Consider the following 23,790-nt stretch of genomic DNA (forward strand, 5'->3'; position numbering starts at 1 on the left):
AACAAGTGCGTACTTAACGAGTAGCCTGGTTCTACCAGACTCTCGTACATTTCATTTGTACAGAGAGTCTGGCACCGCTCCATTGACAAGCGTTAACTTCCTTGTAGGCGGGTACTCTATTGAAGTCTAAAACTATTGGATCTGCCCAGAGTCACTCTGGATCTGCCATAACCAATCGCTGACGTTTGGTCGTGACATATGTCTTTTCCAGAACCCCGTGGGAGGATGGCCATAAACACAAAACTAAGCAAAGATTGTTCTTGCTCCGGCTTTAACTTCTTGATATTCGGCAGCGTTGCCACAACGGACCGAATGGCTTCGCTCGCATCTTTCTTATTTTGAACTACAAGTCAAAATAACGCACGAGTCGACATCAACGTCATTCGTTCTCAGCCACTCCCTCTGTTCGCTGATTGGCCCGGTAAAAAATTGATCGGAGAAAACCAAAGTCTACAGCGCAATCCCAGACGTAGTACTGAAGTAAAATGAAATTGAGCGGAAGTGCGTCGGAGGGCGGAGCCAGGCTTTCTTAACGAGTGCTTAAAAAGTACCTTCTTTAAAGTATGGATGTAATCCGGACATTCGTCATGTTGTCATTATCATGTGACCTACCAGCGTCGCTTCACTGCCATACACAAATCCTCTCCCGTTAATTACTCATCCACATGTAGTTCCAAACCTGTAAGACTTTCGTTCATCTTCAGAACACAAATGAAGATCTTTTTGATGAAATCTGAGAGATTTCTGTCTCTCCAATGACAGCTGACACTTTGACGCTTCAAAAAGTTCATAAAGAGATCATAAAACTAATCTACCGTAATTCCTCAAATAAAAACCGGAAGTCAATTATAGGTCGGGCCTCTGATAGTGACCGGGGACGGGGTCAACACAGACAAATAAAGGCCGGTCTCAAATTAAGGCCGGGGAAAATTTAGTGTTGATAGGTAATCTCCTGTGCCTTTCATATAATTACATAACGTAAAATACTCATTTTCCACTAGATATTTTCCTCTACATCTCATCATTGATGTCGGCTCGCTCTGACGCTACATAACTGCCAGATTTGCTTTCACGCTGAGCTAAAGACGGACTTTCAGCACTTGTCATACCGTAACTATTCAGTGTTTTTAACCGACATTTAAATACATATAATGTATTGAAGAACAATACATTTATAGTTTGTAAAATACACAATAGTCTCTATGGAAGCGGCAATAACAATTCATTCAAATATATTTGCCGAGGGGTTTTATTCATATCACAGTGCAAGTAACTATTAAGTTTACTCGTTCTTCTCCCAGTTCACCGGCCACTTACCTTAATGTATTTCGTGAGAAACTGATGAATTTCTTGGCTGTAATAAATCCAACAGACAGGAATCTCTGAACTGCAGCCCAAACAAACATCTCACGTTACAGATCAAGATCATTTATAACGTTAAAGGTTTTTAAACGACACAACAAACTATCTTACATGTATTTGAGAATCGGAGTTTGGAAGTTTAAGCAAGTTTGTTAATATTTAGAAAAAAAAAGTGCTACATAATACAGCGCTATTTTGGCTGTGGTGAATCACGTGCGTGCCAAGCACGACGCGTCACCATGGAAACAGGGCGGGCGCGAGGATCGCAATGCAGTGTCGGCCGTCCTATTATTTATGAAAAAGATGGAATTAGAAATAAAGGCCTGCCTCTAATAAAAGCCGGTTATCTTCTGCAGTTCAGGTAAATAAAGGCCCCGGTTTTTATTTGAGGAATTAGGGTATATGGTTTGAACGGTTTAATCCAAATTATTCTGAAGAGATTCAATTGCATTATATGATGAACAGATTTAATTTAAGCTTTTATTCACAAATAAACATTAATCAACTCACACATCAGTTGTGGTGAATGGAAGCTCAAGGATGTTCGCTTTACGTGTGAGAACCAATGATGTTCATTCTCGTGTTGCGCAGCACGTTTGAGCTTCAGCAAGAACCAATGAGGTTCATTCTCGTGTTACGCAGCACGTTTGAGCTTCTGCAAGAACCAATGAGGTTCATTCTCGTGTTGCGCAGCACGTTTGAGCTTCTGCAGGAACCAATGAGGTTCATTCTTGTGTTACGCAGCACGTTTGAGCTTCAACAAGAACCAATGAGGTTCATTCTCGTGTTACACAGCACGTTTGAGCTTCTGCAAGAACCAATGAGGTTCATTCTCGTGTTACGCAGCACGTTTGAGCTTCTGCAAGAACCAATGAGGTTCATTCTCATGTTACGCAGCACGTTTGAGCTTCTGCAAGAACCAATGAGGTTCATTCTCGTGTTACGCAGCACGTTTGAGCTTCAGCAAGAACCAATGAGGTTCATTCTCGTGTTACGCAGCACGTTTGAGCTTCTGCAAGAACCAATGAGGTTCATTCTCGTGTTGCGCAGCACGTTTGAGCTTCAGCAAGAACCAATGAGGTTCATTCTTGTGTTACGCAGCACGTTTGAGCTTCAACAAGAACCAATGAGGTTCATTCTCGTGTTACACAGCACGTTTGAGCTTCAGCAAGAACCAATGAGGTTCATTCTCGTGTTAAGCAGCACGTTTGAGCTTCAGCAAGAACCAATGAGGTTCATTCTCGTGTTACACAGCACGTTTGAGCTTCTGCAAGAACCAATGAGGTTCATTCTCGTGTTGCGCAGCACGTTTGAGCTTCAGCAAGAACCAATGAGGTTCATTCTTGTGTTACGCAGCACGTTTGAGCTTCAACAAGAACCAATGAGGTTCATTCTCGTGTTACGCAGCACGTTTGAGCTTCAGCAAGAACCAATGAGGTTCATTCTCGTGTTACGCACCACGTTTGAGCTTCAGCACGAACCAATGAGGTTCATTCTTGTGTTACGCAGCACGTTTGAGCTTCAGCAAGAACCAATGAGGTTCATTCTTGTGTTACACAGCACGTTTGAGCTTCAGCAAGAACCAATGAGGTTCATTCTCGTGTTGCGCAGCACGTTTGAGCTTCAGCAAGAACCAATGAGGTTCATTCTCGTGTTACGCAGCACGTTTGAGCTTCAGCAAGAACCAATGAGGTTCATTCTCGTGTTACGCAGCACGTTTGAGCTTCAGCAAGAACCAATGAGGTTCATTCTCGTGTTGCGCAGGACGTTTGAGCTTCAGCAAGAACCAATGAGGTTCATTCTCGTGTTGCGCAGCACGTTTGAGCTTCCGCAAGAACCAATGAGGTTCATTCTCGTGTTATGCAGCACGCTTGAGCTTCAGCAAGAACCAATGAAGTGTCTCACGCTTCAAGCAGGTTCGGTTGGGCTTCCCTGAAGTGCCAGTCTCATCAACACTGTGAATGCCTCATGGATACCTCAACAAACTCGTCTCCATATCGGCGTGATGACTCCGACCCCAACCAGATGGAACTGGATAAATATTGTGAAAGTTCTGATCCAATCTGACTTCTGACGTGTAATCCTGCCTGAATCATAATCATACACTGTTGGTTCATTGGCCAGAGGAGAACTGGCCCGGACTGAGCCTGGGTTATCCCAAGGTTTTTTTTTTCTTTCTCCATTCTGTCACTGATGGAGTTTTCGTTCCTTGCCACTTTCGCCTTTCTTCGCCTTTGTCGCCATTGGCTTTTGGCTTTCTTAGTTGCGGACATTTAATTTTATATTTAACAAAATTATTACAACATTATTTTCCTGTTATCTCAGTAAAGCTGCTTTGAAACAGTCTGTATTGTAAAAAAGCGATATATAAAAAAAGGTGACTTGACTTCTGTTTGTTTGCTGATCAATGTTTATATGTGAATAAAAGCCTATTATTTTAAACGCCTATTTAAATTTTGTTTACTTTATTGTTTGTGATTTCAGTTACAATACATATCTCTAAAGGCAAGAGTTGTTTCCAGAAATCATTCAGTCTTGGAGCATCCAATTCAGCTGTCTTGATTGTACAGTATGTCCACTCCGTCTGATGCTCAAGCTATATAATGGCGATACAATATGACAACAGAGCGCTTTCTCACGCTCCACTGCAACCTAAAGCTGAACTGAGCTGCTGTAAGTGCACACTTCTGTAGATTAAGTGCACTTTCACACACTCACCATTGACCGTCAGTTGCTGGAGTGCTCTCGCAGCGCAGGGAAGAAGAACCAGAGACCGCTGAAGTTATTCTTGATGATTCAGCCACTCCAGAACAGACATTTGTTGAGTGTACATGTGTTAATGTGCATTTCCTCCCTTTGGCGCGTCCTCTTGTGTGTGCCCGCAGCAGTGCATTGTGGGAGAGAGGCTCAGGGGGTAGAGCTGAGAGGGAAGTGTGTGGCTGTGGAGTCTGATCCTGATCTTTTTGTGGTGAGGGTCCGAGCGCCTCTGGTTTGTCCTCTCTGTGCCTCTCTCCGTCTCCTTGGCAACCACCTGTTAATAGAGCGAGTCTTATCAGTCAGCAGACAGCATCCTCAGGCACAGTCTCTCCCTCTCTCTCTCTCTCTCTCTCTCTCTCTCTCTCTCTCTCTCTCTCTCTCGCTGACCGACTGGCTGTCCTAATTCAGGGCTCTCAGCTGCTTTAACAAGGAGCTTATGCTTCCCTGACAATGACTGTATTTACAGTATTGTGTCAAAAAGAAAAAAATCGTCTATTGCATCCAGCATGGATGGGTCACTTCCATCACTTCCATCCACTTATTCTCAAAAACCATGAACATTATGCAATTTAAATTAAAATATGACCCATACACTACATTTATTATGGGTTTAGAAGCTTTGTGCCGACCACAATGTGTTTGTGCAGTGAATTGTTTATAGTTATAAAAATAATAATAATGGATCAAATAAAAAACATAATATTTTTAAAGGGGTGGTAATGCCCCTTTTTACAAGATGTAAAATACGTATCTGATGTTGCCAGAGTGTGTATGGGGAGGTTTAGCTCAAAATACCCCACAGCATTTTTTATACAGTAGAATGTTAAAATTGTCCCTTTTTGAGGGTGAGCAAAAACGCATTGTTTTGTGTGTGTCCCTTTAAATGCAAATGAGCTGCTGCTCTTGCACAGAGGGCGGAGCTTCAAGAGCTCATGTGTGTTAGCAGCTCCGATTACCTCATGCAGACAAGCGCTAATATGTCAGAAACTCTTCTGCCTTTTATGTTTAAACTGGAGTCGGACAACAATGGAGAGACTAAAGAAGAAGTGACAACATGTAGAATGCAACAGGACGTTTCTGAATGGTTAGTTGATGAATTTATGTTGCTGATGTGGAGTTAACTATCTTCAAGTCATTGATTAGCATAATCTGTCATGATAATCTATAAAATGGCTGGTGTGGGAACTGCTGTTAGATTCCTGCAGAGTGACGTGGTATTGCAATAAATGTGAAAAGACGGATCCGACAGCTTGAGCAGACTCACAAATGTGCTCAATTACAAAAACTCTTCTCATGGACCCCCTTTGTTCCAGGGTTTATGTAAATTTTAGGGTTAGTGATGTCACTAACCTGGGAGGAAACTCGTGTAGTCCCTACCAGCCGTTTGTTGTAGTCCTTAAAATGGCATTTCTGTAAAAGAAAATATCTCCCTTTGCTTTAAACTTTGAGCGTTGTAACTTTGCAGATGTTGTTTATGCTCAAATGTATGCAAGTTGCTTATGCAGCATTACACAGTGACTAAAGGTAAAAAAGTGAAATCATAATCAACCACCCCTTTAATTTGTATTAATGAAAAAAGTTCCATCTAAATTAGACAAAACTCTTATGGAATTTGGCTTCTTAGTACACTGTTGGTTGTTTTGAGAATGTTTAGGGATATTTTAAAGATTTATTTTTTATTTTATTTTTTTAGCTCGTTTCCCTTGTATTTCTATATATTTGGTGTCAGCAAAAAATTTTGAAATGTTTTTGGAAGAAGTCTATCTGGTCTTAGGGCTGCGTTTATTTGATAAAAATACAGTAAAAATTGTAATATTGTGAAATATTATTCCAATTTAAAATAACTGTTTTCTATTTGAATATATTGTAAAATGTAATTTATTCCTGTGATCAAAGCTGAATTTTCTGCATCATTACTCCAGTCTCCAGTCTTCAGTGACCATGACAGAAATCTGAAATCATTCTATAATGCTGATTTGATAGAAACATTTCTGATAATTGTTATTATTAATGTTGGGAGTAGTTGTGCTGCCTCGTGGCTGTGGAAACGGTGATATATTTTATTCAGAATTCTTTAATGAATAGAAATTTCAAAAGAACTGCATTTATTTGAAATGTATAGTTTATGTGTTATATCTGTATAAGAAATCATAAGTGGCAGAAATCAATTTGGCAGGATACATTTCAATTTAGAAGTCAGCTGTATGCTGTTCAAAATTTTCATTTCAATTTCAACATGATTATTTCTGTAATCTATAAGTGTGACAGTAATGATGAAGGTTGACAGGTTGATGTTCTCTCTGTGGAGTCGGGCCGAGATCACAGGGGTCTTCGGGACCCTGTCTGTTTTTGCAGGACCCATCACCAGTTTTGGATGGAGATCATCTGAATAATTTAGTGATGAGTTCTTGGGCTGTCACACTTCTCTTCATGTCCGCCAGATGAATCAAATGAACGTGTGCTTCTACTGTAGGATCTGTGTGAACGCTGAGACCCTGTGAAGTCTCAAAGCTTTTGTTTGTGTGTGTGTCGTGGTGGAAAGCAACAGCGGTACTGTGTTTTGCTCAAGTATTCTTTTAGTCTCTCTCTCCCCAGAGGTAAGTGGATAATGAGAAGCTAATGTATGAGATGAAAGGAAATCACAGGCAAGAACACCTTTTCCTGTGATATGTTATTTTGTGTCTGTGTTCATCTGTCATTTTCATCTGCTTGAACGTTCTTGACTGAGTCACCAGATACAGGCGCCGCCTTTTATTGTTTATTTAGCGCTTGCCATGCCAATATCATGGGTTCAATTCCCAAAGAATGCATGAACTGACTAAATGTGTATCTTGAATATCGCTTTAGGTGAAAGTGTCTGCCAAATGCATAAATGTAATTTATGATTACATACATGAGAACTTGACATGTGAACTTGACACTGAAAATAGTGTTTAGATGTCTGTCATGTGATCAGATACATATCAGATTTAGAACCACCTTTAAAAGTGGACGCAAACAGTGATTTTTTGTCATTTATGTGGATGAAAATGTATTTGTGCCAGATATCACTGGAAAAATAAGTTGACAGTAAATATACCCCAAAATGCTAGAGAGTAAATAAAGACAAATCCAGATAAATGAAGCGCAACTGCTTGAAATAGACCTGCTCATGAATAAGTTTATGATATTACCTGAAAAGAGGTTTTGCTATATTGATCTGCCCACTGAACCCTGAAAGCCAATTGAGGATATTTTAGCTGAACTGGGTCTAATGTTGCATTACAGAATAGCTCTATACACTGAACAATATTATAAACGCAACACTTTTGTTTTTGCCCCCATTTTTCATGAGCTGAACTCAAAGATCTAAGACTTTTTCTATGTACTCAAAAGGCCTTTTTCTCTCAAATATTGTTCACAAATCTGTCTAAATTTGTGTTAGTGAGCACTTCTCCTTTGCCGAGATGATCTATCCACCTCACAGGTGTGGCATATCAAGATGCTGATTAGACAGCATGATTATTGCACAGGTGTGCCTTAGGCTGGCCACAATAAAAGGCCACTCTAGTTTTATCACACAGCACAATGCCATAAATGTCGCAAGTTTTAAGGGAGCGGGCTACTGGCATGCTGACTGCAGGAATGTCCCCCAGAGCTGTTGCCTGTGAATTGAATGTTCATTTCTCTACCAACCGGCCTCACAACCGCAGACCACATGTAACCACACCAGCCCAGGACCTCCACATCCAGCATCTTCACCTCCAAGATCGTCTGAGACCAGCCACCCGGACAGCTGATGCAAGAATCGGTTTGTATAACCAAATAATTTCTGGACAAACTGTCAGAAACATCTCAGGGAAGCTCATCTGCATGCCCATCGTCCTCATCAGGGTCTCGACCTGACTGCAGTTTGTCGTCGCAACCGACTTGAGGGGGCAAATGCTCACGTTCGATGGTGTCTGGCACTTTGGAGAGGTGTTCTCTTCACGGATGAATCCCAGTTTTCACTGTACAGTGCAGATGGCAGACAGCGTGTATGGCGTCGTGTGGGTGAGCGGTTTGCTAATGTCAACGCTTTGATCGAGTAGCACATGGTGGCGGTGGGGTTATGGTATGGGCAGGCGTATGTTATGGACAACGAACAAAGGTGCATTTTATTGATGGCATTTTAAATGCACAGAGATACCGTGACGAGATCCTGAGGCCTATTGTTGTGCCATTCATCCATGACCATCACCTCATATTGCAGCATGATAATGCACGGCCCCATGTTGCAAGGATCTGTACACAATTCCTGGAAGCTGAAAACATCCCATTCCTTGCATGGCCAGCACACTCACCGGACATGTCACCCATTGAGCGTGTTTGGGATGCTCTGGATCAGTGTATACGACAGCATGTTCCAGGTCCTGCCAATATCCAGCAACTTCGCACAGCCATTGAAGAGGAGTGGAACAACATTCCACAGGCCACAATCAACAACCTGATCAACTCTATGCGAATGTTATGAGTTGCACTGCGTGAGGCAAATGGTGGTCACACCAGATACTGACTTGACCCCCCCCCCCCCCCCCAATACAATAAAACTGCACATTTTTCAGTGGCCTTTTATTGTGGCCAGCCTAAGGCACACCTTTGCAATAATCATGCAGTCAAATAATCATCTTGATATGCCACACCTGTGAGGTGGATAGATTATCTCGGCAAGGGAGAAGTGCCCACTAACACAGATTTAGACAGATTTATGAACAATATTTGAGAGAAATAGGCCTTTTGTGTACATAGAAAAAGTCTTAGATCATTGAGTTCAGCTACTGAAAAATGGGGCCAAAAACAAGTGTTGCGTCTATTTAGCTCACTGTTCCCAAAGCAGTCAGATTTGCCACAGTGTACCTTAAACACATAGCTGTAGTTAAAATTATGAGTTCAGTACAAGTTAAGCTCTTTTTATCCATAGAAAATACTGGAGAGATCCTTTACAGCTCAAATAACACATTTTTATGGAAGGATTAATATGTGCTTCCAAAAAAAACTCTTCAGAACGTCTTGCCCCATAGTCTTCTGTTATAAGTGCATTACTGAAAATGTGATCTGCATTTGATTTGTACAAACTGAGGGACAAGTCAGAATTATTTTATCTGCTAATTTGTGACAGGAAGTCACAGATTAGCATAACTTGTATTAAATTTTTCCATTTGCACATTATGTGTTTACAAATCATTTCATTCTTTCACTTTGATCCACTGACATTAATACACATTGTTCTTGCAGTTCCTGGAAGACAGAGAGGGTGTATCATTCCTTCGGCTCCACTGCTTAAACCGAAATAAAAAAAAACATCACTTTGACATTATTTATTTATTTTTCTAACTAAAATGAACCTTTCTTTACTTGCGGAATTGGACCCATTCCTTCATGTATGCAAATGAGCTCAAAGGAACCACGAGTTCAATTAACTTCCATGTTTCCAGCATCTGAGCTCAGAGATTTACTTAATCTCTCTCTCTCTCTCTCTCTCTCTCTCTCTCTCTCTCTCTCTCTCTCTCTCTCTCTCTCTCTCTCTCTCTCTCTCTCTCTCTCTCTCTCTCTCTCTCTCTCTCTCTCTCTCTCTCTCTCTCTCTCTCTCTCTCTCTCTCTCTCTCTCTCTCTCTCTCTCTCTCTCTCTCTCTCTCTCTCTCTCTCTCTCTCTCTCTCTCTCTCTCTCTCTCTCTCTCTCTCTCTCTCTCTCTCTCTCTCTCTCTCTCTCTCTCTCTCTCTCTCTCTCTCTCTCTCTCTCTCTCTCTCTCTCTCTCTCTCTCTCTCTCTCTCTCTCTCTCTCTCTCTCTCTCTCTCTCTCTCTCTCTCTCTCTCTCATATATGAAGCAGCCTCACCCTTCATTATACTGAATGTGCCAGCAAAGGTGTGAATAGACAGAAAGGTCAAGAAGTAAAACCAAAGATGGAACAGTATGAGATTAGGCAACATTTTTTGAGAAAAGGTTGCGCTTGATGAATGTGCAATGCTGAAAACGGGAGAAAAGTCAAAAATGGATCTGAAATCTGCGGTCACATGTTTGGGAGTAACTTAGCAATGCTGCTCCATTAAATACATTTTTCAGTCGCATAACAGTATTCAAATGTTTGTCCTGTGCTGTAACAATACAGTACTAGTCCTGTACTGATATGTTCTCTGAAAACTAGCGTATATCAAAGTGTTGGTTTTGACGTTTTACACACAAAGCCTTTCTGTTACAGGTGGGTAAAGTGAGACCTTATCAAACACTCTCTATGAAACAGATTTCTCATTAGACCATTAGAAAATCAGAATTATTTCAGCAGTGTTCAGTGATTTGGTTTATTCAAATGGATCAGTTGATGAATAGAGAGTAGAAACAGGTCTGCTTGAATAGAAAGTAGAAACAGTCTGCTTGCTTGTGTGTGAAATGTTCTCTCACAGGTGTCCTCTGACCTACAGCTCTGTCCTCTAATGTCAGTTCTTCATTAAGCAGTCATCTCTCTGCATTCACACATCTAGAAATATCCTCCCTGTGCGTGGGTGTGTGTTGTGGGGGGTTTTGAAATGTGAGAAAATGAAACTAAACTTAGTGTCAGTACATCAGACAGAACATTTCCCCTGTTTAGCCTTCATGCCAAGCGTTCGCCGATACTGGATCATCTCTCGCGCCCAACGCGTCTTTCTGCGTTTTTACCGAAGGATTATTCATGTTTGATATCGATGCATTCGCTGAAATTCTCAGCATACGCTGTGACTGTTTATGTACAGCTGGTGTTTTGGTTCTCTTGATGCAGATTACGTCTAGTAACTAAAGGGGGGTTTTAGTGAAAAATACCCACTGCGATCTGATTCAGAAGAGAGTATAACTAGGCCAGTAAAAAAAACGGTATTATCAAAGTACAATGTGGGTGTTTGTCCACCTCACGATGTGGGATGTAGTGCACTGAGTAAGAGGATAGTTTCACAGAGATGCATTAACGACTAGTTCATCCAAAAATGAATTATGTCATCATTTATTCACACAGATTTGCATGATCGTGACTATGAATACAAGTTCCGGTTTATGTATACAATAACATATTTCATTAGTGCGTCACTGCCATTTTACAAAGGAAAAAAAGAGTATGATTGTGTAACGGGTCCTAGCGCTAACAAGGATGCTTAGTGTCATTCACTAGAGCGCCTCTTGAGGCCAGGGGAGTGAGCTTTACACACACAGCTCTTACTGGCCTGCACCTTTTTAGAAGCACATTAATTATTAATAAAGCTGTATTTGCTCAAAATTTGGCTTTTCTTAGGGCAGAGGCCATCTCTAATATCACAGCCTTATGTCCGCTTGTGACTGCCGAGAAACCACAACGTGAAATGAGCAGATGGTGCAATACGGCTGTGTGCATTGTCCTATTTGCCTATTTCAGTCGGTATATTTTTTTGTTGTTGCAAAGTTCCCTTTAGGGCAGGGTTTGGGAACGTTTGTCCTGGAGGGCCGCTGTCCTGCAGAATTTAGTTCCAACCCTAATCAAACACACCTGAACAAGCTAATCAATGTCTTCAGGATTTTTAAGGCCCTGGTTTAGGGGCTCCGATCGTTTGCATAGATTAATTTCATATTAGAAGATGGAGGATGAGAAGAAACCGCACAAACGTCGGTTCTTGAATGTATCACGTGGCATGTCTGGTGAGTTTTTAGAGCTGGTGAAGGGGTTTTCTCACAAAAACTTACTGTATTCTGAAGACTTAAAATATAATGGATAAGTCATACTTTTATGGTGTTTTTTGTGTTTTGGCTTGCCAGCAAATGGTCACTTTGTACATCCATATAAAAATAGCACCCTGTACATTCTGCAAAACATCTCCTTTTGTGTCCCACAGGGGGAAAAAGACAGATTTTGAACAACTTGTGGGGAATCACAAACACTTAATTTTTGGTGAACGATTATTCCTTTAAGGCTTTTGCAGCAGTGTGTGTACTTGTGCATCACATAGGCCTATTCTTGATTCTTTCTGTCAATATTGTTTAAAATTAAGTTTATATATTAGAGGCATATTATCTAAATTGCCTTTATATCATCACAAACCTCTGCTTTTTGCCACTTTCACCAGGGCACTGCACAAATATTGGGACAGGACCTACATTCACCTACCAAAATACTCTATGGTGTCCATGCAGATCACTACAGTTATTTTAGTCACAGGATCCTCACAAATGAACAAAAATGAAGGTCCAAAGGCTGTTTTACACTGCCACAACTGTCATTTAACATTGAATAACACATTGTTTTTTAATGTCCAGATGTCTAGTTCAATTTATTTGAACATTTTGTTCGGACAGGGATCCTGTTTTATATAGAGAAGCAGCATGCATTCAGACAAGATTCAACTATATCATGATGGTAAATAGTAACTGAAAAGTTAAACTGTCACAGGATAGTGTGTGGTCAGGACAAGTTGTCACATATATTGTCTTTTTTTTTTTTTTTACATTTATTTGCAATGTTTGTTGGTTTGATGTTTGTATGTTACCTTTAACATGTATGTTGTTTCATACATTTTGTTTCAACATGTTTTATAGCGGTTAATGTGTATTAAATTAACTATATATTTTTTCCACTTTCTAATCACGTGATAAATGTTCAGTGACAATAATGATCATATTTTACTGTCTCTTCGGCTGAACTAAATGTATCCATTGCCTGGCACATTCTCTCTCCACAACATGCGCGCGCACACAGAAGTTCACACAAGAACAGTAACAAGAAATTGAACGAATTGAGCAAGAATATGATTATATATTTATGTATTCTTGCTCAATGTCTGTCGCCTTACCGCGCACATGTAGACTGACTATATGCTGCCAAAATGTTGTAATGCCACGTTATAATGGACTATTACGATAGAAATACATGCAAACGAACATTTGTGTCTTTGCACTTCACACTGATGCTTTTCTCTATCCATTAACGTGGGGTGGGGTGGCGATGGAGGGGGGTGGGGGGTTCTTACATTTACATTGGTCTTAAACACGTGTATGATGCACATTGTGCAACATAAAATGATAGGTGAGACCAGACTTAACGAACGGCTGCAGATGATTTAACTAAAAAAATAAATAAATAAATAAACATTATCTGAATGCACTCTTTTCCGAGGTCACCTGTTGAGTGAGAAAATTGCACCAAAAAAATAATACAATAATTTCATGCTCAGATCGTAACACGCACACACTCGCGCTTGTGCTGTGTAGAGTGTCGTCTGTGTGCGCGCTTTGGTGATGTGTGTGTGTTTTTTTCTCAGGCTGGCACACACTGAAGTCTGCCAGCGGACGCTCGCGGTGGCATACCGTGACAGTGCAGCTTTCCCGGAGCAGAGCCAAACGAGAGTCGAGCCCATCCATCCTTCCATCCGTCCAGCCATGCGTCACCGGCGAAACAGATGGACACATTCACGCTCGGACCTGTTGTTCTTATGACCATCCAGCGCATTAAACTTAGCGTCTCGGTAAAGCCAGGGGAAATAAGTGAGTTTCTCCTGGGTTGGATCACGTTTGGAGCATCAGACGTGCCTTGCGCGTCTCCGCCGCTCATCAGATGATGCGTGATCACGGGTCCTCCTCCGGTACCTCCGGCATTACTCACGCACCGGCAGAGTGAGAACAGCTTAAGATGATACTCAGATGAACAGGTCGGGGAAACTTTTTCTTGAACATGTTCAGGGGAGCTTCGGTCTTCGTTTGGATTTCTGATGGCCACGGCGATGAGTTTGTTTAAACGCACAAGAGGAGGGAATTTAACAGGTGCGTAATTGTCACTCGAGCATGAATCCCAGTGGCTTCTGGCACCTACTCCAGTTCAGAAGCTCTTTGGAGATCACGCGGGGAGCGCGCTAGTTGATGGCACTGCGCGCCGGGAGGACTTTGCTGTGGTTCGGGCAGGTTTTGCGTAGAGTTTCGAGGCTGCAGGGCTTGTGGTCCCGGCGCTCTAGCAGTCTGCTGTGTCTCTCGGCCAGCCAGGACCACGATCAAGGGACCTGTTACAACCGCAACCGGTGTCCGAAGACGCATCAGCAGCAGCAGCACTGCCCCTATCCGCCCTTTCCAGACTGCTGCTGCGCCTTCCCGGGGGAAAAGAGGGGACATGAACCCCTCAGCCGCCGGTTCCTGGTGGCCATGAAGAGGCAGAACGTGCGGACGCTGTCCCTGATCGTCTGCACGTTCACCTATCTGCTGGTCGGGGCCGCGGTGTTTGACGCGCTCGAGTCGGACTACGAGATGCGGGAGAAGGAGCAGCTGGAGGCGGAGGAGAAGCGCCTCCAGGGCAAGTACAACATCAGTGAGGATGACTATAAAAAGCTGGAGACCATCATCTTGGAGGCCGAACCGCACAGAGCAGGGGTCCAGTGGAAATTTGCAGGGTCCTTTTATTTTGCCATCACTGTCATAACCACTATCGGTAAGTTTCGACTCAGTTTCTGTGTGTTTTTCAGGCAACGTGGTGAAAAGAGTCTAAATGCACCTCGTTTGGAAATAAATGTAAGGTTGATCAGAGCTTTTTTTGCACTTCATATGCTGAGATGAACATCTCCGTGGCGCGTCTGGAGCCCAGACTGGGGTTTGTCTGAGATGAAGGGACGTTAGTAACGCAAGACTCACAATGCGCAGAAAGTCGCTGTTATAATCACACCACAGGTGTGCCATTTGTTGCATAATTTCAGGTATCACTGTAACTATAAAAATAACTAGTACGGGCCTGTAGTTTATGAGTCACGGGGTTATTATTGTCATTGAAATACATTTCTTAACGGCTTAAGCGGCAAATTCATCATGCATTTGATTATGTAAACTCTTTATTTCAAAACTGCACTTGGCATGTTATTTTTGTATAACTATCTTTTATTAATATTTAACACATTCAAATAGCTTGAAATGACATTCAACTTGATGAATGTGCACGAGCTACTGATCTGTTCAGCATTAATGTTTGTTAATGACTCAAATATGGGCAACACTAATTTCTTTAAGTATTGTTGTTTAGTGTATCAAGATATAAAACATTTGGCATTTTGGCACGATCTTCTACAGCATATGTAATAGTGTAGACTGTAGGGAAGTTTGCAGCTCAGTCTTGTGTCGTGTAGTGCAGTGCCGTGGTGCTGAAAGAACAGCTCCCCGAAACACGACATAAAACATTAATGCGTCTTTATGATCAGGCGTCATGACAGTTCATGAGACGTGCTGAAGTGGATCTGTAATCTTTCTTATACACGCACGCACGCGCGCGCGCACACACGCAACTACAGGGTCAGAAGAAGGCCAGGGTTTTGCGTGTTGCAGTATTGCATCTCTGATTGAGTTCATTTCTCAATGCATCAACATTCAGTGTCATTAATGGTTCTGTAGAAACACTGTAAATCCTGATGCAACAGGTGTGGGTTACAGCTCCAGCTGAGTCGCCCTCACACATCATGCACATTATTATTAGCATTATTGCAGAGCTTGCAAGGGCAGAAATATATTGCGGATACAGTTCTGGCTTCATCCTAAACCCTTATGAAACTTGTGCCATCAATTTAGCTCAAACTTCTTAATGTTCAGATTCAGAATCTGGTTGATTTTTGGATTTTAAAAGTTATAATTAAAAGCATTTAAATACGTATTTGCATGCTGATTGGTCATTGATCTTTTCTCTTTTTCATAAGTATCTGTATTATGCTCCAAAGATGATGCGAGTGTCATGACAACAGCGAAGTAGCATTTCACTTACACACAACTAAAGAGCGAAACTAGAAAACTTCAGCACTGTTTTTGTGCTGCTTTGCAAGAATGACATTTTCTTCAGGAAATGCAAACCCAGTTTGAAAATGCAACCCTGCAGCACAAAATATTGTGTGTGTGTGTGTGTGGTTTCCTTCTACAGGTTTAACATGTTGTCTTTATAACCAGTGCTTGTCCTTTTTGGACGTCTACAGTCGTTCCTCGGTTTGAATACACACTCATTTTAATGCTGGATCATTCCAGTTATGCAGCACATTTTTAACTCTTTTCTGTTTTGATGAAAGGAAATATTTATATAAAAGTGAAAACTAGACTCGTATACTATGTGCTCTGGTCAACTTTATTCATTTCGAACTGATTATTTACATAATGGAAAGAAAGCAGGACATAAATAAAGAGGTAAAATGAGTCAATGGGGAATTGACAGTTAATAGAGTGGTGCAGGGATGACGTCAAAACCCGGAAGATTAATTCACCACTGGGTCTCTTGAGATTTTACTATGGGGTTTAATAATGGGGATTTTTAATTTATGAGCGAAATAAGGTGGTATGTTGTAAACATAGGCTGACGATAATTGAATAATTCCAATCAACCCTCTGGTGGTCTTGTCATTTTTGAATTTTTTACTTCATTGGAATGGTACGAAACTTCATGGGCATGATTTGAAAAGGTTAAATGGTCCTGAAAATCTTTTGGTACTGCGGCCAAACAAAATCTTACTGAAAACTAATTTTTTGAGATATCAAGCTCAAATTTGAAAAAACAACTTGTTTAGATTTATGGCTCTGGTTTGCTTGCAGTTTTAGAGTAAAATGTGTTTTTGTTCCCTTTTTTAAATTTCATTCACTTCAGCAATAATCTACCAAGCGTCTTCTTTAAAAAGAAGATCAAACGTAAGTCTGTGCTCTAAAGCATTCAAGAATTACGACAGTTTAAGTTGGAAATTTAATTTGAAGGTCCATGCTATAAAATCCCCTAAAAATACAAAATATTAAATAAAAAACATTTTCAAATTATAGTACATTCATTTCAGTGAAATAAAAAAAGAAGTAATTTTTGACCGCCATGCGAAGAGCACCGGTTAAAGCAATATTCTAAAGAAATAAATTCATTAGAGTAAGAAAAAAAGAAACAGCTGTTTTCATGCTAACATTAGAGCTGTAACTTTTGTTGAGTTAAAAATAAGACTACTATGATTTGAATATATTTGATTCCTCATGTCTGATGGCACATGTGAATGTAGTGAATACGAGGAACGCTGCATGTTGCGTGTCCACACAGCAGGTGTACTGTACAGAATGTACTTCTGCAGCCGAATGATGATTCTCTCTGTGTTGATGGCTTTTAGTGGTGTGTGAACAGCAGCTCTTGTGTATAATGAATGAGCGCTCTGTGAAAGAACTGTAATGCTCAAACTGTGTTCTGCAGTTGTGTGTACAGTCTGCTCAGGAGAAATGTGCAGCTGAGCACGCAGTGATTGTGGATTAAATCAACAGTCTGTTGCTTTGTGCTTGTAATTGCTGGTCATTTGTCGTGCGCAGATAATTCGAAAATAGCTGATGGTTTTGATTTCATTCTTTACTAATGCATCAGTGGTGTGGTCGTGTGAGGGACTCCATACAGCTTTCTTTCTTACTTTACCACGGTAATGCAGTGCCATTTGGCAGTGTTTACTAAAGTAATGATACAACCATGTTTATAGGATAAGGACCACGGTGAGTGCACACATAACATGGTAATGCAACACCATTTTTTAGGGCGTAGGATCATAGCAATGCTTTTAAAAAATATGTTCCATGGTAATAATGTGATATACTTTGAAGTGTTTTCACATAGTGATAGTGACAAGGACAGAAGTGATTAGATTGGGTTGTGTGTGTGTGTGTGTGTGTGTGTGTGTGTGTGTGTGTGTGTGTGTGTGTGTGTGTGTGTGTGTGTGTGTGTGTGTGTGTGTGTGTGTGTGTGTGTGTGTGTGTGTGTGTGTGTGAATTGCTCAAAGCATCATAGATCTCGTGATGAGTATATTAGTAGTTTAGTTTGAAATCCAAACACAACTTTCCATATACCACCTGTTATACTGGTTTTGTATTTGGAATAAATGTGGATTTTAAATTCAATTCAATGTAAGACTAGTCTAAAAAAAGATTGACTAGATTAATACAGTTAGCAGTTCTTTTTCCAGCCTAGATTTAGTCTGTTAAATTGATATTTTATTTCAGTTTTTAGATGCAATTTCTCCCTTCATGATGTCAGAAAATGTATCCTATTTCCATTTAACACACTTTTCTGATTTCATCCAAACAATTCCTAATGGATAAAATCAAATTTTATTTCCAAATATCAAAAAAAATATGTCCCATAATGGAAGTAAAATGGGTTGACCGGTGACTTTAACTTCAGCACAAATCGGCTTATTATATTAATTAGGATATTTTAGGAAATTAAATGAAAAAGCATGTACAAAGGCCACATTTAAAGCTGATTTGAAGTCGTTTCTCTTCTTTGACCTTTATTACTGTAATGATTGGTGAACTCAAAAAATGAGGGAGAGCTGGATCCAAATGCAGTTATTAGCCTATATTAATATAAAATAAACATAAACAAATCAAACAGGATGAGTACACTAAACATACAACCATGAAGGACAAGACTCGACAAAGAACACAAGAAATGACAAGTTTTCACATGTAGTTTATGGAGCAAAGCACTTCATTTTAAGAATAATTCTACTTGCGTTGCGTTTTAATTCCTGAACAATCAGTATTGAGCGGGTGAGATGTCAGGTTCACCGGGCTCAAATGAACACTGTATAATTTTATTCAGTTGAGTACAATGAATTGAATTGAGCTGGCACATTCAGTCCATCACAGAATGAATCTGCACAGAAATGGAGAAGTGTGGCCTAGCTGTATTTGAATTGATCTCTTGAGTTTGGATATTGGAACTGCTCCATCTTCAAGTGACCAGGTGCCTCACATTAGCAATGTAAAGTTTCAGCATGAACGCAATTCGCCTCTTTTCAGCTGTGGGACACGAATATTTCAATCTTTAATACAATATCAGTTTTGTTATATTGCTTTTAAACGGTCATTATGAAGATTCAAATGAAATTCTCTTCAAAACAAGTTCATAATTTGAACAAAAACTGAATCCGCTGTTGTTAGTGTGCCTGTTGAACCAGTATTGCTTTAAACTACATTAGTTTGTGGTGTTACATATTCAATATCTACATATTCAGTAAATATTCAAGCCATCCATACATCCCTCATACTTTTGCGTCTCCGGGTGCTCTTCCCACAGTATCGAGTGACAGTATGTATTAATAATTAACAGATTTATTCGTTTTGATGAAATCGAGAGGCCAGTGTATGTGCAGTAGTGTGTGTATGCATGCGGGGGGTGTAAATGTCAGGTTAGCCTCGAGCCTTGGTTTCCGTGGAGACACTGTGTGTCTTGGTCATGTGTGCGGCGCTAACTCGGCGCGGGGAGCTGGTTCCACTTGCCGTGATTAATTGCTCGGAATGTTTCCACCTTTCCTCAGAGGCTGAGTGCGTAGAGTTTGTCCAGGCAGCATGTGCTGTTCCATACTGAGGCGCAGCACGTTTTACCCACAATACACTGCTCTGGGGGAGCTTTGAGAGCTGGAAAGGGTCAACCTCAGGGCAGTGGTAAAGATTCTTCTGTAGATTTCTACTATTTGCTTGGACTCTGAAATAAAGGAAATGATGCACCAAAACAAATACTTTTTGAACTACAAGCAAATACTTTTTTTTTTTTTAACATTTCAAAGTAATTATCTATTATAATATATAGTTTTGCTTTATCGGCAGTGGTGTGAAGAAAAATGCAGCCATATTAACCCTAATTAACCCATATTAGCCAAAATGCAGACTGTCCTTGGACTAAGTGAACAGGCTTTAACAAAGTCAGAAATGAACCAGGGCTCTGGGCAAAAATGCCACCAAAAGTAGCAGAAACATTATTTATTTTCTTTTAATTATTGTTTATTTATTTTAACATCTGACATATTTCATAATGTATTTCATGTAGATTTAAGTATGTATAATTTATTAGATTTTTATTTGTTTTAACATTTGTTATATAATATTACATTTTTTATTGTGATTGTTTTTATTTACTTTTTAACATTTGATATATTTCATAATATTTTATTCTAAGCCTCTGCCTGATCATGGTGCAATATTTACATATCTTTATTTGATCCAGCCATAATTGTTCAGATCAGAATTTAAGTTAATTGATTAAATTGAAGTATTAGGTATATAAGTATTATATACATATAATATATAAGTACTATATACATATAATATGTAAGTACATATATATATATATATATATATATACTGTAAATAATAAATAAATAATATTTATAATGACACAAGGTCCTGTATAATGTGTCCTCTCACAGATAGCTCCTATGCATCCATGAGTTTGGTGCAGGATCTGTGTGACGGGCCAGTGTTTGGGAAACCTGTTCATTACTCCCTTTGGTGATGACAGTGGCACAGAAATGACACGCTTCTCCCTTCAGAACTATTCAAGGCTCCATCTTGGCTGTCCATAATGACAAGAACATGCCGTGTGTGATCGGCCCTGATCATTCAAGGGTTCTAGATCTCTAAGGCATTTAGATAATGTAACATTGAACATCTTCGTAACGCATGCTTGATTGCACGGAATGTAAAGTTTGCAGCGAGCGGCAGCATCTCGGATCAACAGCAGTGTGTTTTATCGGTGTGTTACTGTGGAAGCATTAGACCGCTCACACACTCCTTCTCTCAGCTGCTATTTTTAGCTCCAGCTCTACAAGCCCACAGTCACACTCGCTTGCTTATCCAATAAAGCTAAGTCGATTTTACACTAATTTCTCTGTGTATCAATAACTCATATAGACTCTATCATCTGATGGAAGATCCTTATAGTGTCTATCTATCTATCTATCTATCTATCTATCTATCTATCTATCTATCTATCTATCTATCTATCTATCTATCTATCTATCTATCTATCTATCTATCTATCTATCTATCTATCTATCTATCTATCTATCTATCTATCTATCTATCTATCTATCTATCTATCTATCTATCTATCTATCTATCTAATCTAATCTAATCTAATCTAATCTTATCTATCTATCTATCTATCTATCTATCTGCATATCTACAGTCATGGTCAGAATTAATGGCACCCCTGGTAAATATGATCAAAACTGGCTGTAAAAAATAAATCTGAATTGTTTATCCTTTTGATCTTTCATTCAAAAACTTGCCAAAAATCTAACCTTTCATTGAGGTAAAAGAATTGAAAGTGGGGGGGAAATCACATTATGAAATACATGTTTTTCTCCAAAACACGTTGGCCACATTTATTGGCACCCCTAGAATTTTTTACGAGTAAAATATCTCTGAAGTATATTCCCATTAATGTTTACCTTTTTTTAGCACACCAGGGTGACTAGGAACATGAAACTGTCTAGCTATGACTTCTTGTTTAACAGGAGTTTAATTATGAGGAAACACAAAGGCCAAATTCCCTTATTCATCCATCACAATGAGTAAAACCAAAGAATATAGTTCTGATGTGCATCAAAGGATTGTTGAGCATCACAAAATAGAAAGTGGCTGTAAGAAAATAGCTAAAGAATTGAAAATCCCCATTTTGACCATCAGGGCAATAACTAAGAAGTTCCAATCAACTAAAGATGTTCTGAATCTGCCAGGAAGAGGACATGTGTCTATATTGTCTTAATGCACGGTGAGGAGGAGAGTTTGAGTGGCCAGAGACTCTTCAAGGATCACAGATGGAGAATTGCAGAGATTACTTGAGTCTTGGGGTCAGAAAGCCTATTAAAAAAAATCAAACAACCTCTACATCACCACATGTTGTTCGGGAGGGTTTCAAGAAAAATCCTCCTCGCTCGTCCAAAAACAAACTCCAGCATATTCAGTTGTCAGAATGACTGAAACTTTAAACGGCACTGGGTTCTGTGGTCAGATGAAACTAAAAAAAGAGCTTTAGGATAAAAAGTACCCCATGTGTACAATTTAATGTACCGCTGGATCTTTATTGTTATGGGCATATTTTTCTGCTGGAGGTCCTGGACTTCTTGTTCAGATACATGGCATCGTGGTTTCTATCAAATATCAACAGATAAAAAATCAAAACCTGACTGCCTCTGCTAGAAATCTTATAATGGGCCATGTTTGGATCTTCCATCTGGACACCGATCCAAAACAAACATCAAAATCAACACAACAATGTGTTACAGAGCACAAAATGAAGCTTCTGCCATGACCGTCCCAGTTCCCTGACCTGATGAGTGGCTGAACTGAAGAGGAGAAGCACAAACATGGATCTGGGAATCTGCAGGATCTGGAGAGATTCTGTATGGAGGAATGATCTCTGATCTCCTGTCAGGTGTTCTCCAAACTCATCAGACATTATAGGAGAAAACTCAGAGCTGTTATCTTAAAAAAAGGAGATTGCAAAAAAGTATTTAATAAAAGCGTTCCAATAATTGTGGCCAACGTGTTTTGGAGAAAAACATTTATTTCATAATGTGATTTCCCCTCCACTTTCAATTCTTTTACTTCAATGAAAGGTTAGATTTTTGGCAATTTTCTGAATGAAAGATCAAAAAGGATAAACGATGCAGATTTATTTTTTACAGCCAGTTTTGATCATATTTACCAGGGGTGCCATTAATTCTGACCATGACTGTATCTGCATATCTGTCTGTCTGTCTAAGTGAATATTCTAACTAACTTGTTTTCTTTAACAAGTACCATTGTAATACTATTTATTTATTTAGGCATGGTGGCATATTAAAGAAATGTGGCATCATCAAGGTAAAACTATGGTACTGAGAGATATGCCATTGTACTACAATTCATGTATATGGCACACTTGCTGTTATACCATAGTACCTTCATGGTACAAAACATGCAATACCATGGTACATTTTGTTGTTGTAAATACCATGGTTTTTATGTAGCATGGTAATACCATGTTTTGGGGGTGTTGAATCATAGCAATTCTATGATTTTTGTACATGGTATTCCTGCAAGTGGCATGTAAAATATAATATAATGACATCAGCAATTAATGAAATGTATAAAAAGTTTAAAAAAAAAATCAATATAAAAATAAATACATATACATTTTTTAATTAAATATTATGAAATATCAAATGTTAAAAAGCAAATAAAAATCGAACATTATAATGGTAGTCTATATGATTGATATAATATAATTATTACATCATTGTCATATGATATCAACATATGATTATATGATATCATATGACTTTCTTTCTTTCTTTTTTTCTCTCAATTCAATTCATCTCTTTCTCTCTCTCTGTCTCTGTATCACTTGTAGCGCACCGCTCTGAACACAGGGGATGATTTGACCTTGTCTCTTTTTTTTTTTCATCAGAGACTGGGATCATCTTCCCGTTCGCGGAGAACTGCAGACACGGGAGTCCATCTAAAGCTTTCTTGATGAATTTTAAACAGTGTTACGCTGCTTTTTTTCACAATACCTTCTCTATTGAGTAACAGTAGCTGCATGGCACTCGGCCATTTTTATGAGTGATCTGTTTTTCAATTAAGTTCTGCCGGCTTGCCGTTGAGGTCTCTCTCTGCTGACTAAACATGCAGTTACAACGCTTTGGTCGAGGGGAAATGGATGGTGCTCTTAAAGGCCTGTTTTGTATTGTAGTACATTGTTATTGATGGGGGTTTTAACAGGTCAGAGTTAAATGCTGAGCGCTGCTGTTTTCACACACCGCACCGGACAGGTACTGACGGGTCAAGCTAAACGCTAGCGCTCGGGAATTGATTTAGACATGCTTTGTGCGGACTCTCTTAAATTAAAATAAGCCACAAATATACTTCCTAT

General features: G+C 39.7%; 1 protein-coding gene across 1 annotated transcript in view; it reads left to right on the forward strand.

The window, feature by feature from the left end:
- The first annotated feature begins 13,432 nt into the window (after positions 1–13,432).
- Positions 13,433–23,790, forward strand: part of kcnk9 (potassium channel, subfamily K, member 9) — a 49,412-nt gene continuing 39,054 nt past the window's right edge. The window contains exon 1 of the mRNA XM_077194962.1: positions 13,433–14,544. Within this exon, the coding sequence (XP_077051077.1) occupies positions 13,986–14,544 (559 nt within the window). The 5' untranslated portion in view covers positions 13,433–13,985. The remainder of the gene's footprint in view (positions 14,545–23,790) is intronic.

Source organism: Siphateles boraxobius, unplaced genomic scaffold, assembly GCF_051911475.1.
Source record: "Siphateles boraxobius isolate OS27281-9 unplaced genomic scaffold, OSU_SipBor_1 33, whole genome shotgun sequence".
Lineage (NCBI taxonomy): Eukaryota > Metazoa > Chordata > Actinopteri > Cypriniformes > Leuciscidae > Siphateles > Siphateles boraxobius.